A 15,679-nucleotide genomic window follows, 5' to 3' on the forward strand; every position below is an offset into this window, starting at 1 on the left:
AATGGGGCTGAGGAGAGGGGAGTATACTTAGATTACCTATTTACTGAGCTTTCAATTCTGCATTCCAAAAAATCTTGTTACTAAACCAAATTGAAAAGAAAGGTCCCATCACTAAATCTCACAGAAATTAAAGTAATAGCTTCTAAAATATATGCCAAGGGCTTCCCTGGTGGCGCAGTGGTTGAGAGTCCACCTGCCGATGCAGGGGACATGGGTTCGTGCCCTGGTCTGGGAAGATCCCACAGGCCACGGAGCGGCTGGGCCCGTGAGCCATGGCCGCTGAGCCCGCACGTCTGGAGCCTGTGCTCCGCGACGGGAGAGGCCACAACAGTGAGAGGCCTGCGTACCGCAAAAAATAATAATAAAATAAAATATATGCCAATCATTATATACAAATAGAAAAATTTTGCCAAAAGACCATACAAAATATTAGAAATATACTTATGTCTTCAGAATTGTTCAAATATTAATTTCTATGATGCCTAAAAGGGAATATATTCATTTGCTTCCATACTCCTGGATGGAGAATGCAGTCTCCAAAAAAAAAAGTATGGCATTCAAATTAGAATGAGTCATACAAGTCATAGTGAAAAATAGCAAAGCACAATTAGATAAACATGGACAGTTCACCAAGGAAAGAACACAAGACAAACATGAACATGGGAAAACATTCAGCCACACAAATGATGGGGGAAAAAAACGACAGAAACAAAGCACCATTTTTACCAAGTAATTAACAAAAAAGTTTTAAAGAGCATACCTGCATCGTTTTAAATTTGCTTTGTGGTTACCTTGCTTTGGAAGACGAAGAAAGAGAAGCACATGCGATGAATGCCAAATACTCTTATGAAAGGAAAAGTAATACTGAACGTGCCAGGAGACTGCAGAAATCAAGAGAAAGGACTGTTTTAAGAGGACAACATGGTCATGCTACTAAGAAGAAAGATGAGGTCAGAAAAGTATCCAGTAAACAGCTGTGGCAATATGGAATTGCTTGATGAATTTTTAAAAAGTATTTTTAGCTGAGCAGTAGTGTAGAAATCAGATCAGAATGAATTTTAAGAATTGAGATGGATGCTGGGAAAGCAGCCCTAAGGTCCACAGAGCCGTGGTTCATTAGAGATGCCACTTAGATGTACAACAGGAGCTACCAAGGGGAAAGCTGGATGTAGGAGTCCAAAGCTCAGGAGAGAGGTCAGCGTGGGAAATAAACACTTGTCATTGGTGTATAGATGGTACTTACAGCATGAACCTAGAAGAGGATACCTGAGGAGTATAAACGCAAATCTGAGAATTCATCCCTGGGGCATGCCAACATTTCAAGGAACGACTCTCCTAAAGAGAAGCCAGCAAAGGGAGAACAAAGGAGCAGCCAGTGAGGTAGAAGGAAAGCCTGGGGAATGTGTAATCAGGGACTTAAGAGAGGAAAATATTCAGGGGAATGTTTTCCTTCAGCTGAGTTGAAAGCTGCTGAGCAGAAAAACAAGATGAGAACAAAGACATGGATCCAACATGGTGCTCATCAATGACCTTGACAAGTGACACCTCAGGGGACAGACTGTCAGGTGCAGGAAGAACTAAGTTTGAGTACCTCAAACCAGAGGACAGATCAACATGGACTCCTGTCCCCAGAGGAATACGGATGATCTTCCCCCAAGCGGATCATCTGTGCTTGCCTTGGAAAGATGAGTCTGATCTGGATGCATAGATGTCTAGGGTGAGACAGGACGTACACAGTTTGCCCAGCCAAGGAACCACGGAATCAGGTCTCCTGGGAGGAGCAAAAACCAGGTGAAGCAGAGAGCACATGGCGGGGAGTTGTGGGTAATACAGCTTGAGCTTCAGTAGAATCTGGTCATGGGTATCTGGAGCTAGCTGGAGGCCCTGAATTCCTGCTCTGGCAGGAGAACCTGCCCTTGAGGAACATGGTGATGGTAATGGGACAGCCCAAGGAAGAAGAGGAGCTGAATGTGTGTATGTTGTGGGGCAGGGTCCGGGGAAGGGGGCCAGAGGGAGAAGAGGTGCCTGAAAGGAGGACCAGTCTGACAAGCTCCTTCTTCCTTCAAGTGCCAATGCCGGCTCTCACCACCTGAGGACATCCTTCTGGAGGCTTTCCAAGGGCATAGTTTAGAGGTCCATCCTCCCCACTCCCATAAGGCCCATGCTGACTCTGGCACAAAAAAATGCTGCCCCTAGGGCAAACTGTTTCTAATTCTCACTTGAACAGGTCCTGTTGGCATTTACAACTGCTTCATGATTTCTCTTTCATTCTGAAATCCTACAACACCCGACTTGTATTGAGTGTCTCCTGTATGCCAGATGACTAAGCACATACCAGCATGAGTACTGAGTGGAGGAGGTGGCGGGTGGCAGACCTCTCCTGGGTGGAGAGGGTGGCCTTGTGGATTTCAGTCTGATGCTCCCACAGGTGTCGGTGGTTGAGTAACCTCCCTCACTCTTTATCCCACGTTCTCCGGGAATTCACCTCGTGAAACTGTCCTCTCTTCACTATACACTTGGGCCCAGCATGTCCATCCGGGGTTTTTACGTTCCATTACCTTTTCCATGTTTGGGAGCTTTCATTCTACAGATTAAAAATATTTTTTTGAAATTAAAAACAAAAAAAGAATTGAAGAAAGCACATATAGACAACTCTTTGTAAAATGTTTGGCCATACAGCAAATTAAAGAAATGGAACGAGCTAGAAGAGAATATAGTGTTAAAGAAAGGTTTATTTTAAGGTGGGAAATACCAGAGCAGTTTTACATGCTGAGATAAACAATCTAATGAGACAGGAAAGGTGGAAGAGGCAAAAGGGTTTAAGGAAAGGAACAAAATATTTGAGAAGGGGAGAGCTCAAATGGAGAGACTAGTCTTTGATTGGAGGAGAACAGTTCTTTTAGAAACTGTCGTCTTTGCAAAAAAGAAAAAGGAGAAAGTTGCTGCAGTTAAAAGGTTTATAGGGCTTCCCTGGTGGCACAGTGGTTGAGAGTCCGCCTGCCGATGCAGGGGACACGGGTTCGTGCCCTGGTCCAGGAAGATCCCACATGCCGCGGAGCGGCTGGGCCCATGAGCCATGGCCGCTGAGCCTGCGTGTCCGGAGCCTGTGCTCCGCAACGGGAGAGGCCACAACAGTGAGAAGCCCGCGTACCACAAAAAAAAAAAAAAAAAGGTTTATAGATTTTAATCTGGGAAGATGAAGATTTAGGCTAGTAGCTTTAATCTCTGAAGTATGAGGCAGGGCAATATATAAAAATGAAGAGGGCAGAGAGATTTGTGGATATAAAAAGAGAAGAAAAAAAAAAGAAAGACATGAAAATAAGACATATTTATCTCAAGGCTTCCCTGGTGGCGCAGTGGTTAAGAATCTGCCTGCCAATTCAGGGGACACGGGTTCGAGCCCTGGTCCAGGAAGATCCCACATGCCACAAAGCAACTAAGCCCGTGAGCCACAACTACAGAGCCTGTGCTCTAGAGCCCGCGTGCCACAACTACTGAGCCTGTGCTCTAGAGCCCGCAAGCCACAACTACTGAGCCCACGTGCCACAACTACTGAAGCCCACATGCCTAGAGTCTCTGCTCCGCAACCAGAGAAGCCACCACAATGAGAAGCTCACACACCGCAACAAAGAGTAGCCCCCGCTCACTGCAACTAGAGAAAGCCCGCACTCAGCAACGAAGACCTAATGCAGCCATAAATAAATAAATAAATTTATTTTTAAAAAAAAGGCCATTCTCAATTCTATCTTACTTAAAAAGAAAAAAGACATCTTTATCTCAGAAAAAACAGGGAGGATTAAACGAGATCATGTATGCCAAGAATTTAGCACAGAACTTGGCACAATAGAAGAGCTCAATAAATGATAGACCTTTTTATGTTATCTGATCTCCAGATGTAGAAAATCTTTTAAATATAAAGCAATGGTCAGGAAGGACAACTACGATCTCCAAAACTGCTATATTATAAAAGTTTTTAAATAATATAATAAAGCTTCAAAATATAGACAAGCAAATCAAAACCCTACACCCAACAGGGTAACAAACGTAAATTTAAATACACAAATTTAAGACAGAAAATTTAAAACCAACTCTGTAAACGACAGTTATATTGAAAAGACGAGCCACAAACTGGTTTAAAATATCTACAAAACATATTTGATAAAGAACCAGCATCCAAACTACGCACGGAACTCTTAAAACTCAACAGTAAGAAAACAATCAAATTTTTTAATGGGCAACAGATCTGAACAGATACCTCACCAAAGAAGATATACAGATGGCAAATAAGCATATGAAAAGATTCAACATTATATGTCATGAAGGAATTGCAAACTAAAACAACAAGATACCACTACACACCTGTTAGAACAGCTAAAATCCAAAACACTGACAACACCAAATGCTGGAGAGGAAGTGGAAGGAGAACTCTCACTCATTGCTGGTGCGAATGCAGAATGGTACAGCCACTTTGGAAGACAGACTGGCAGTTTATTACAAAACTAAATACACTCTTATCATATGATGCAGTAACCATGCTCCTCAGTATTTACTCAAATGAGCTGAAAATTTATGTTTATACAAATTTTGCACAAGGATACTCTTATTGTATGATCCAGCACTTGGTATTTTCCTAAAAGAGCTGGAAACTTATGTCTACACAAAAACCTATATATAGATATTTATAGAAGCTTTATTCATAATTGCCAAAACTTAAAAGCAACCAAGATGTCCTTGAGTAAGTGAATGGAGAAATAAACAGTTGTACATCAAACAACTGAATACTATTTAGCACTAAAAAGAAATGAGCTATCAAGCCATGAAAAGACATGGAGGAATAATAAATGTATATTACTAAGTGAAAGAAGCCAATCTGAAAAGGCTACATACTGTATGAGTTTAACTACATGACATTCTGAAAAAGGCAAAATTATGGAGACAGGAAAAAAGATCAGTGGTTGCCAGGAGTTTGTGGAAAGGGACGGGAGGGATAAATAGGTGGAACCCACCTATTTATTTTTAGGGCGGTGAAACTATTCTGTATAATACTGTAATGGTGGGTACATGTCACTATACATTTGTCAAAAATCATAGAATGTGAAACACCGAAAGCAAACCCTAATGTAAACTACAGACTTCAGTTAATAATTACAATATTGGTTCAGCTTTGATAATGTACCACACTAGTGCAGGATGTTAATAAAAGGGGCAACTGGGCGTAGGGGTTTAGGGGTATATGAGAACACTCTGTATTCCATTTTTTCTGTAAAACTAAAACTGATCTAAAATAAAAGCCCTATAACCAACATTCTTATAAGACAGTTCTATCCCAGCTACCTTCTGTTCTACTTATTTAGCCCATAGAGGAAAAAAAAAATCAGTATTTTTGCACCTCCAAACTCTAGAAGTACTAGGTCCTCCCAATACAGCTTTCTCTCTTTGCTCCATTCCAGTAGGATTTAACCTTCAGAATTTTCTCAAGAAAAGTCAGGCAGGGCTTCCCTGGTGGCGCAGTGGTTAAGAATCCACCTGCCAATGCAGGGGACATGGGTTCGAGCCCTGGTCCGGGGAGATCCCACATGCTGCAGAGCAACTAAGCCCGTGCACCACAACTACCGAGCCTGCACTCTAGAGCCCGCGTGCCACAACTACTGAAGCCCGCGCGCCTAGAGCCCATGCTCCACAACGAGAGAAGCCACCGCAGTGAGAAGCCCGCGCACCGCAGCTGAGAGTAGAGCCTGCTCACTGCAACGAAGACCCAATGCAGCGAAAGGAAAAAAAGAAAAGTCAGGCAACAATTTTCATGCCTACTCCCATATCATGCCCAGTTCAGTCAGGATCTACTCAGATCTTGCTCCCTGTGCACAGCTCAAGCATTTCTACAGATTAGCAAACCTCAAACTGGGGATGAAATCTCAATCCTCCTTTTTAGTAGACAACCCCAATTTCTATGACTGATTTTCATAAACCTCTCCTGATATATGTGGATATGAGGGAGAAGCACAGCATTTCTACCACCCTCTTATAAGAAATCTTTATTCGTTTACATACACATATGTAAATGAATGGATATATATACCTATGTATATGTATATTAATGGATATACAGAGAATAAGGGGGTGAAAAGCAGTCTCATCTCTTAGCAGGTCCTATAAGAGTAACATAACAGCCTTTATTAAAATACAGAGGTAATTGTTAAATATTGTCCTCAACTTTGGAGCCTGAACTATAACACCAAGACAACAAAATAAAGTCTCATTTAATATCCTCTTACACAAATAATTAGAAACCATATAAATGTCCAACAACAGGGAAAGAGTTACATAAATTTGGCACAACTACATCATAAGATATTTAGTATTAAAAACTGTTTATGGGGCTTCCCTGGTGGCGCAGTCGTTGAGAGTCCGCCTGCCGATGCAGGGGACACGGGTTCGTGCCCCAGTCCGGGAGGATCCCACGTGCCGCGGAGCGGCTGGGCCTGTGAGCTATGGCCGCTGAGCCTGCGCATCCAGAACCTGTGCTCCGCAACGGGAGAAGCCACAGCAGTAAGAGGCCCGCGTACCGCAAAAAAACAAAAAAGAAAACTGTTTACGGGACTTCCCTGGTGGCGCAGTGGTTAAGAATCCACCTGCCAATGCAGAGGACACGGGTTTGATCCCTGGTCCAGGAAGATCCCACATGCTGCGGAGCAACTAAGCCCGTGCACCACAACTACTGATCCTGCGCACCACAACTACTGAAGCCCACCTGCCGGAGAGCCTGCACGCCCCAACTACTGAGCCCATGCACCTCAACTACTGAAGCCTATGCACTCTAGCACCCGCGTGCCGCAACTTCTGAGCCCGTGTGCTGCAACTACTGAAGCCCACGTGCCTAGAGACCATGCTCCACAACAAGAGAAGTCACTGCAATGAGAAGCCCGCACACTGCAACCAAGAGTAGCCCCCGCTCGCCGCAACCAGAGAAAACCTGCGTGCAGCAACAAAGACCCAACACAGCCAAACACAAACAAAAACACAACAGGCTCTGCCTTTCTGTTTGCTTTAGAGCTTTCATTCTTTTTTCCTTTATAGTCATCTTCTACACTGTCTCCTGGCCAAAACAAACGAACAAAAAATAACTCAGTACAGGAAAGCAGTATTAAAGATAGTATTATCTCTTTCTTGTTCAGCATCTATTACTGTTTTTTCTGGTTAAAGAATTCCACATTCATGTGGCAAATTTAGTTCGTGGCAGTTGACACCCATTCTCCCTCCACCTTACCCATGCCACAGGTATGGACACAAGACCCAAGCTTACCTAAAGTACACCAATCCTTTGGACACTGTCTGATTTAGAGGACACTGATTCAAGTTAAGCCAGTAAGAGTCTTCTCTGGAACTTCTCTAACAGATTGGAAAATTAATTAGTTAGCAAAGGTTGCTGTGGTGGCCACAGAGACACATGTTCTGACCTCCCTTCAAGAGACCATGCTTTAGGGAGCCCAGGTGACTGACAGTCACCAGCTGCACCTTTAGAGATGGTGCTCATGCTGAGCCACACTTCTCCTAAGAAATGTATTATTCCTGAATAACAAAGTATAGATCATACTTGAAAGTAATTACCCTGATTTTGGTCCTTCCTGGTTTCATACATGGTATCAGCAACAAGAGGCAAAAGAGACTAACAAGGATCCTATTTAATCCCTGCGTTGGGTCAACATTTTCAACTCAGAAGTATCCTGATCTTGGAGTCATGCCCTTAAATGCTGGCCCAGTCTCTAGTTTGCCAAGCAAACTTCCTTTTCTGCATGGTGGGCTCATCATCTGTTGCTTCTTACCTAGCCCATATAATGAACCCAATTCTACTGATCCCCAGGCAATTTGTTATTCTGAATCAGCTCATCCCTAGTACCTAAATTCTCCTTTATACTCCTCTTGCTGAACTGCTACTTTGGCCTGTCCATACCTCTCTGTGCTTACCATCTCTGTCCTCCATCACCTACAGTGTTCTAATTCTTCTCCCCTCACATTTGCAGCTCCTCAACTGTCCTAACCTAAAAACAACTAAATTTGTTTCCCCTCATCATATCCCACTTCCCCTTTCCAGCTTCTCAAAACTCTAAGTGAAAAAATCCTCTCCACCCAAAACTGCACCTTGTGTTTAAAGCATTCTTTATCTTCTTACAAATCAGAACCTTTGTCATTCATGACTTTACATGACAATACAAACCATTTTTAAATCATTTAAAAGTTTTCTTAAAATCCTAACACAAGATATAGCAACTGAATAGAAAACTTACAAGTGTCTTAAGTGTAAAATCGCTTCAATTTCTAAATACCTAAATCTGTATGTACCAGTACATGTACTGTATATATATAGAGAGTGTCAGTATATATAAATATACTACATATTCTATATTAAGAATATAAGCGGGCTTCCGTGGTGGCGCAGTGGTTGAAGAGTCCACCTGCCGATGCAGGGGACACGGGTTCGTGCCCCGGTCCGGGAAGATCCCACATGCCGCGGAGCGGCTGGGCCTGTGCGCCATGGCCGCTGAGCCTGCGCGTCCGGAGCCTGTGCTCCGCAACGGGAGAGGCCACAACAGTGAGAGGCCCGCGTACCGCAAAAAAAAAAAAAAAAGAAGAATATAAGCTATATACTGTTCTAACTTAACAGATGAAAAAGGTTAATTCTTTCAGATCAAGCAAGGTATGAATTTGGGATCTCTGTGTAGATTCTACAAATGAGAGAAACTATAGGTGGAATTCTCTAAAATTTTTCAGTGGGTAGAGGCTTAAAAGACCCAAAGTATCAATAGGTAGATGCCTATCCACGCCCACCCTATCCCCACACACACCACTCCTCCACACACAGAGCCAGAAAAAAGAACAGGCAAGAACTTAGATCAGAAACAACGCTCCCTATGATTTGTAAGTTACCATGTAGCAATTATAAATGATGTAAGCCTGCTATTAAGAACCTTCCCAAGAGGGCTTTCTATCTCAAAATGTGATATGGAGACATTTTTACTGATAAAAGTAAGATGTCATTCATAGGAAGTCAAGTGAAAATGTAATCAGTGAAAATTCATCTATCTGCTTGGGAATTAGAAGATAAGTTCATATGGGATGGAGAGAACTATAAAGACATATGTAAAAGACTGAAAAACTGTATTTAACGTGTCATAGCGGATCACATTTTTATCTAACATTCCCTCCATCTTTATTAAAAAGAGAAAAGAAACTTCTCTCCACCTCATACCCTGGGTGTGACCTACACTAGGCCAATTCTAATACTTTTGCCCATTCTAGGCCACAGTGATTTTCTTCCAGAGAAATACAGATACATCTCTGGATTTTTTCCAACTGATTCTAGAAGAGAGAACTTTCCTTTCCTCTTAGATGTATGAGGTCTGAAACATATGTAAGGCTATCTCACAGGACACGGAGTATGCCTATCTGAAAGGACAAAGCCAACATGCAGAAAGAAACAGAAATGAGAGAGTTTGAGTTCTTGATGCCAGCCATTCCTACTTTTTCACATGGCTTGGTTAGTAACTAATACATTCACATTTTTGCTATTTGTGATTGGGCAGGAGGAGGTGCTGACTGAAGAGGAACTGACCACCACACTCAAGGTACAGTGCACGCCTGCTGAGGAGTTCAGAGAGTTTAAAGACCAGGATGGATGCGGAGATGATAAAAGGGAAGAGGACAGGGCTTCCCTGGTAGCGCAGTGGTTGAGAGTCCGCCTGCCGATGCAGGGGGATGCGGGTTCGTGCCCCAGTCTGGGAAGATCCCACATGCTGCAGAGCGGCTGGGCCCGTGAGCCATGGCCGCTGAGCCTGCGCATCCGGAGCCTGTGCTCCGCAACGGGAGAGGCCACAGCAGTGAGGGGCCCACGTATCGCGCAAAAAAAAAAAAAAAAAAAAAAAAGGGAAGAGGACAGCCTGACAATCACAAGTGTCACTAAACTCAAAACATCATGAAGACAGCTTCTTGGGGACAGTGTTTTGTTGACCCTGCAAACCTATGCCACAGACTTAAAAACTGAACAAGATTTATTCAGTAATAAGGAAGTCTACGCCAAACTCAGCTAGAAGGAACAGAACGCTTCACGGATTTCTTATGATCAGAAGATGATCTTACACCAATTGTTGGAACTGACAAGTTAGCAAGGTTCCCTGTTGCCTGAAGGAGCATCATTATGGAAAAGAACATTATTCTAAGCTGATATTCACTGATGCTTGAAAAGGAAAATATGGACCTTTTGCTTTGCTTTTCGTATTAAACACCAAGAGGAAAAGTTAAAAAAAGTTTTTTCAAATTGAGTTTCTGTCACTTGAAGCCAAGGAATCCTAAAACACTTAAAAGTGTTACTTTTAATAGCTTAATATATACTGGCTTCAGCTCTCAGTAACATGGCATCTTTAAAATAGTTGTTATGTCACCTACCTAGACAACCTATGTATATGCTAACTGGAAACAACTGAGGCAGATAAACTTGATATTCACCTCCACCCCTAAAGTATCAGTGGAGAGAAAAAGAAGGTTACTTTAGAAATAAAACAAAAGATCACTGACTAATCTTTTCGAGATTCAAAAAATAAAGTTATTTGCTGAGATTGTGGTTGGCTATTTCAGGAAAACCTATCACTACAGCCAAAGTGAGGTTTCTAGAAAATGATGAGGATAACAGAAAAGATAGGGCATTTGGGTTCTTATTCTAGCTCTGCTACTATCTTACCAGGTCATAAATAACTCACTTATACTCTCAAGAAATCAGTTACTACTTGTTACATTGGAAAATCTAGACTGTTACGTCATTTTCAGCTATAAAATACCATCATTCTTTTCTGGAATTTGGAAGTAGGTCATTTTAGATTCAACTATACATGCTTATCTAAAAAGTGACAGATCACAAGTTTTATAATAGTATCTATTTTAGGTTAGGAAAAAAATAAGTCTGGTAAATTTGACATCAAATTTGTTTTAAAACAGACAAAAGTTTTAAAACACTTTCCTTATTACTTAAAGATGCTCTCCTTTACTCAGTTGCCTTTTTAAACACATTTCAAGTATGGGAGAAAATATTTGCAAATACATGACTGATAAGGAGTTAATATCCAAAATATATGAACAGCTCATACAACTCAGTATTGAAAAAACCCAATTAAAAATGGGCGGAAGACCTGAATAGACATTTTTCCAAAGAAGATATACAAATGGTCAACAGACACATGAAAAGATGCTCAACATCACTAATCATTCACAGAAATGCAAATCAATACCACAATGAGATATCACCTCACATCTGTCAGAATGGCTATCATCCAAAAAAAAAGAAAAAAAAAAAGACCACAAATAACAAATGTTGGCAAGGATGTGGAGAAAAGGGAATCCTTGTACACTATTAGGAGGAATGTAAATTGGTGCAGCCACTGTGAAAAACAGTAAAGAGACATTTTAAAAGAATATAAAACCACAAAAAAGGGAAAACAATTTTAGAAACTCAACCCAAGAGGTCCAAATCTGACTAATAAAAACATAAAAAAAGAAAACACAGCAGAAACATCACACAATTTTTCAGAGTTAAAGAATATAAGACTCCACTAAATGTACTCATCAAATGCTTAGTACAACTGATGGAAAAAGACCAATAGCAAAAAACATCATCATGAGGAATAAATGATCCTACAAGCCTCCAGACAGGGAGAGAAAAAAAAAAACATATACAAAAAAAAAAACATCAGGAAGCAAAATGGCACCTGACTTCTCAAAAGCAACACCAAAAGCTAATAGAAAATGTAGAAATAGAAGAATGTCTTTACAATCTGAGAGAAAATTATTTCCAACCTATAATTCCTTACCAATCAAACCATCAATCTAGTGAAAGTTGAATAAGATTTTCAGCACACTTTTTTTTTTTTAAACTTTCCATGTACCGTTTCTCAGGAAGCACTGGAGGATGTACATCCTCAAAACAGAAAGGCAAGAAAGGAGGAAGCATGGAATCCAGAAAATAGCATCTACATCAAAGAGGCAAAGGAAAATCAAAGACCAATGGCAAAGAAAATTTCTGAGATGACGGCTGGGTTAATAATTCATATAATCCATATTGGAGAAGAACAGCCAAGGGCTCCAAGAAATACACTTCCTGGGAGAGGAAATAAAACTGATATTGGGAGACAATTCTCCGTGGTTCTTCTGCATTTTGTACATTGCGGTGAGCAGACGCACTGATGGTCTTTGTTTCACTATCTTTTCAAGTATGTTTGTACAGAAAACAGTCTTAGAAGATAAAGAGTATCTCCCTCTGGAGCAAGGGGCAGGTATTTTTACTGACCTACATAAAAGATTCAGGTTCCCTAAATTCAGGGTTCCTCCCAATAATGCAACCCACTGCATGTGCAGATATCACCTGGCCTTCCTCATGTCACACTGAGATCAGGGGTTTTAGGAATAAGATCAGGAGTTTTAGGAATATTATTTAGGAATAATAATAAGTGAAAATAAGGATTTTCACACTGAAAGTCAGGGGTTTTAGGAATAATGATACTCTGGCTAATGTTATTGCTGTGAGTAATAAAGTCTTATGTCTCTGACACAGGAGTCTCATGTCTTCTGCCACAGCAACCATAAAACTGTGGCTAGCTAGCCTGTTAGGTCGAAAACAGGGTTAAATTTCAGACCCTTCACAGTTTTTGACAACTGATAGATCACTAATATGCTTTAATATATTGAGATAAGATTTATACATCCAGAGGAAAGTTTAGAGATGAAACAGAGATAGATACATAAGTAATTAAGCCTTCGAAGAAGTGAGGTAATTATTAGCCCCAAGGAAAAGAAAAAATTTGCTTAGGAAAGGAAATAAAATCACCAGTCCACTGTATGATTCAGCTGTGAATATTTACATAGATATAATGGATACAATAAATCCAAACTGCTAGAAGTTATGTTGAAAAGATGGGAAAAAGTATAGGAAAGTGAAGTCACCATTTCTCATAGCAGAATTATCTAAAACTTTAAAAATAGCAACATGAACATGGACACGTGGAGGTAAAAATCAGAAGAAACATAAAAGTTGAAAGAGTCTCCAGACAGAGGGAAATCAAAAGTAAAGGGGGTACTCTTTTTTTTTGGGGGGGGTGAGGGTGTAGACATTGAATAGAATTATAACCGTGGAAATAATCAAATCTGTGTAATTCAATATGGCAGTCACTAGGCACATGTGGCTATCGAGCACTTGAAAGGTAGGTAGTAGAAATGTAAAATTTCAATTGAATTTCAATTAATTTAAATTTCAGTAACATATAAGGTCAATATACAAAGTCAATTGTATATATAGTAATAAACAATCCAAAAATTAAATTAAGAAATCAACTCCATTTACAATAGTATCCAAAAGAATAAAATACTTAGAAATCATTTTAAAATTAGAAGTATAAGACTTAGACACTGAAAACTACAAAACATTATTAAAATAAATTAAAGAACTAATTAAGTGGAAAGCCATCCCATGTTCATTGATCAGAAGACTTAATGTAATTAAGATGGCTCCCCAAGTTTATCTACAGATTCAATACAATCCCAGTCAAAATCCCAGCAGCCTTTTTGGCAGAAATTAACAAGGCATCCAAAAATTCATATGGAAATTCAAGGGATGCAGAGTAGCTGAAATAATCTTGAAAAAGCACAAAGTTGGGGGACTTCCCTTGTGGTCCAGTGGTTAAGAATACGCATTCCAATGCAGGGAACGCAGGTCCAATCCCTGGTGGAGGAACTAAGCCTGCGCACCGCAACTACTGAACCCGCGCACCACAACTAGAGAGCCCGCATGCCACAACTAGAAAGAAGCCCGCGTGCTGCAACAAAGAGCCTGCATGCCACAACTAAGACCCAACACAGCCAAAAAATAAATAAATAAATAAATATATATATATATATTTTAAAAAAGGACAAAGTTGGAGGACACATACATCAAAATTTCAAAACTACAATAATCAAGACTGTGGTACTGGGGTAAGGATATACATGGATAATGGATTAGAACTGAGAGTCCAGAAACAAAATAATATCTTTATGGGAAATTCATTTTCAAGAAAGGTGCCAAGATAATTCAATGGGGAAAGAAAAATCTTTTCAACAATCAATGCTGAGATGAATAAATGCACATGCAAAGGAATACATATGGGCCCTGTACCTCACAACATACCAAAAATTAACTCAAAACAGACCACAGATCTAAATGTAAGAGTTAAAACTATGACTCCTAGGAGGAAACACGGGAGTAAATCTTTGTGACCTTGGATTAGGTGATAGTTTCTTAGATATAATACCAAAAGCACAGAGAAAAAGAAAAAATATATATGTTGGACTTCATTAAAATTAAAAACTTGTGCATCAAAGGACACCATCACGAAAATGAAAAGAAAACCCACAGATGGAAGACAATACTGTCATCCCTCAGTATCTTTGGGGGACTGGTTCCAGACTCCCTGCAGATACCAAAATCCACCACTGCTCAAGTCCTTTATATAAAATGGCATATCCATTTTATATAACCTCAGTATCCATGGGTTCTGCATCCTCGGATTCCGTATCCTCGGGTTCTACCAATTTGATCTGCAGTTCGTTGAATCCACAGATGCGGGACCCGTTGATGGTGGGTGACTGTATTTGCAAATCAAATATCTGATAAGGGACCTGTATCCAAAATATATGAAGAATTCTTACAATTAGAAAATGAAAAGACAAACAATCCAATTTTTAAATGTGCAAAGGATTTGAATAGACATTTCTCCAAAGAAGATATACCAATGGTCAATAAACACATGAAAGGATGCTCAACATCATTAGTTGTTAGGAAAATGCGTATCAAAACAACAAAAAAGCCACGTCACACCCACTAAGACGGCTGTAAGCAAAAAGACAGTCAATAACAAGTATTGATGAGGATGTGGAGAAACTAGAACTCTTGTACAATGCTAGTGGGAATGTAAAATGGTATAACCAGCTTGGACAACAATCTCACAGTTCCACAAATAGTTAAATATAGTTGCATGTGACCTGACAATTCCATTCTTAGGTATATACCCAAGAGAAAGAAAAAATATATGCCTACATAAAAACGTATACATGAATGTTTATAATGTTACATGTTAATATATGTTCTGGTAGCATTATTCATAATAGCCAAAATGTGGAAACAACTCAAAAATCCATCAACTGAGGAATGGATAAAAAAAGTGTAGTACAGCCATTCAGCTATAAAAAGGAATGAAGCACTGATACATAATACAACGTGGATGAACCTTGAAAACACGCTAACTGAAAAAAATCTAGACATAAAAGGCCACATAGCATATGATTCCATTTCTATGAAATGTCCAGAACAAACAAAAAACCCCAAAAAACTATATTAGTAGTTGCCTAGATATAGGCAGCTGGGAGGATAAGAGGTGGTAACTCAGTGGTATGGGGTTTCTTTTTGAGGTAATGAAAATGTTCTAAAAATTAACTGTACTTATGATTGCATATATCTGTGAAGATACTAAAAACTCCTGAATTATACACTTTAAATGGGTACTTAAATGGTATGTGAATTATATCTCTATAAAACTTATTTTAAAAAAAGACAAAATGATATACTGACATATTACAATATAGTGAACCTTGAAAACATTATATTAAA

At 40.0% G+C, this 15,679-nt stretch overlaps 1 protein-coding gene across 50 annotated transcripts in view; it reads right to left on the bottom strand.

Moving 5' to 3' along the window:
- ABI2 (abl interactor 2) overlaps positions 1 to 15,679 on the bottom strand; it is a 102,042-nt gene that overhangs the window by 76,114 nt on the left and 10,249 nt on the right. Inside the window, exon 1 of one of the 50 annotated variants that reach the window (XM_060301979.1) lies at positions 14,551 to 14,671. The exons of the other annotated variants lie outside the window; for them this stretch is intronic. Coding sequence (XP_060157962.1) covers positions 14,551 to 14,562 — 12 coding nt within the window. The 5' untranslated portion in view covers positions 14,563 to 14,671. Of the gene's footprint in view, positions 1 to 14,550; positions 14,672 to 15,679 lie in introns of those variants that run through there. 50 annotated transcript variants of the gene reach the window in all.

This window comes from Globicephala melas, chromosome 7 (genome assembly GCF_963455315.2).
Source record: "Globicephala melas chromosome 7, mGloMel1.2, whole genome shotgun sequence".
NCBI classification, from domain to species: Eukaryota; Metazoa; Chordata; class Mammalia; order Artiodactyla; family Delphinidae; genus Globicephala; species Globicephala melas.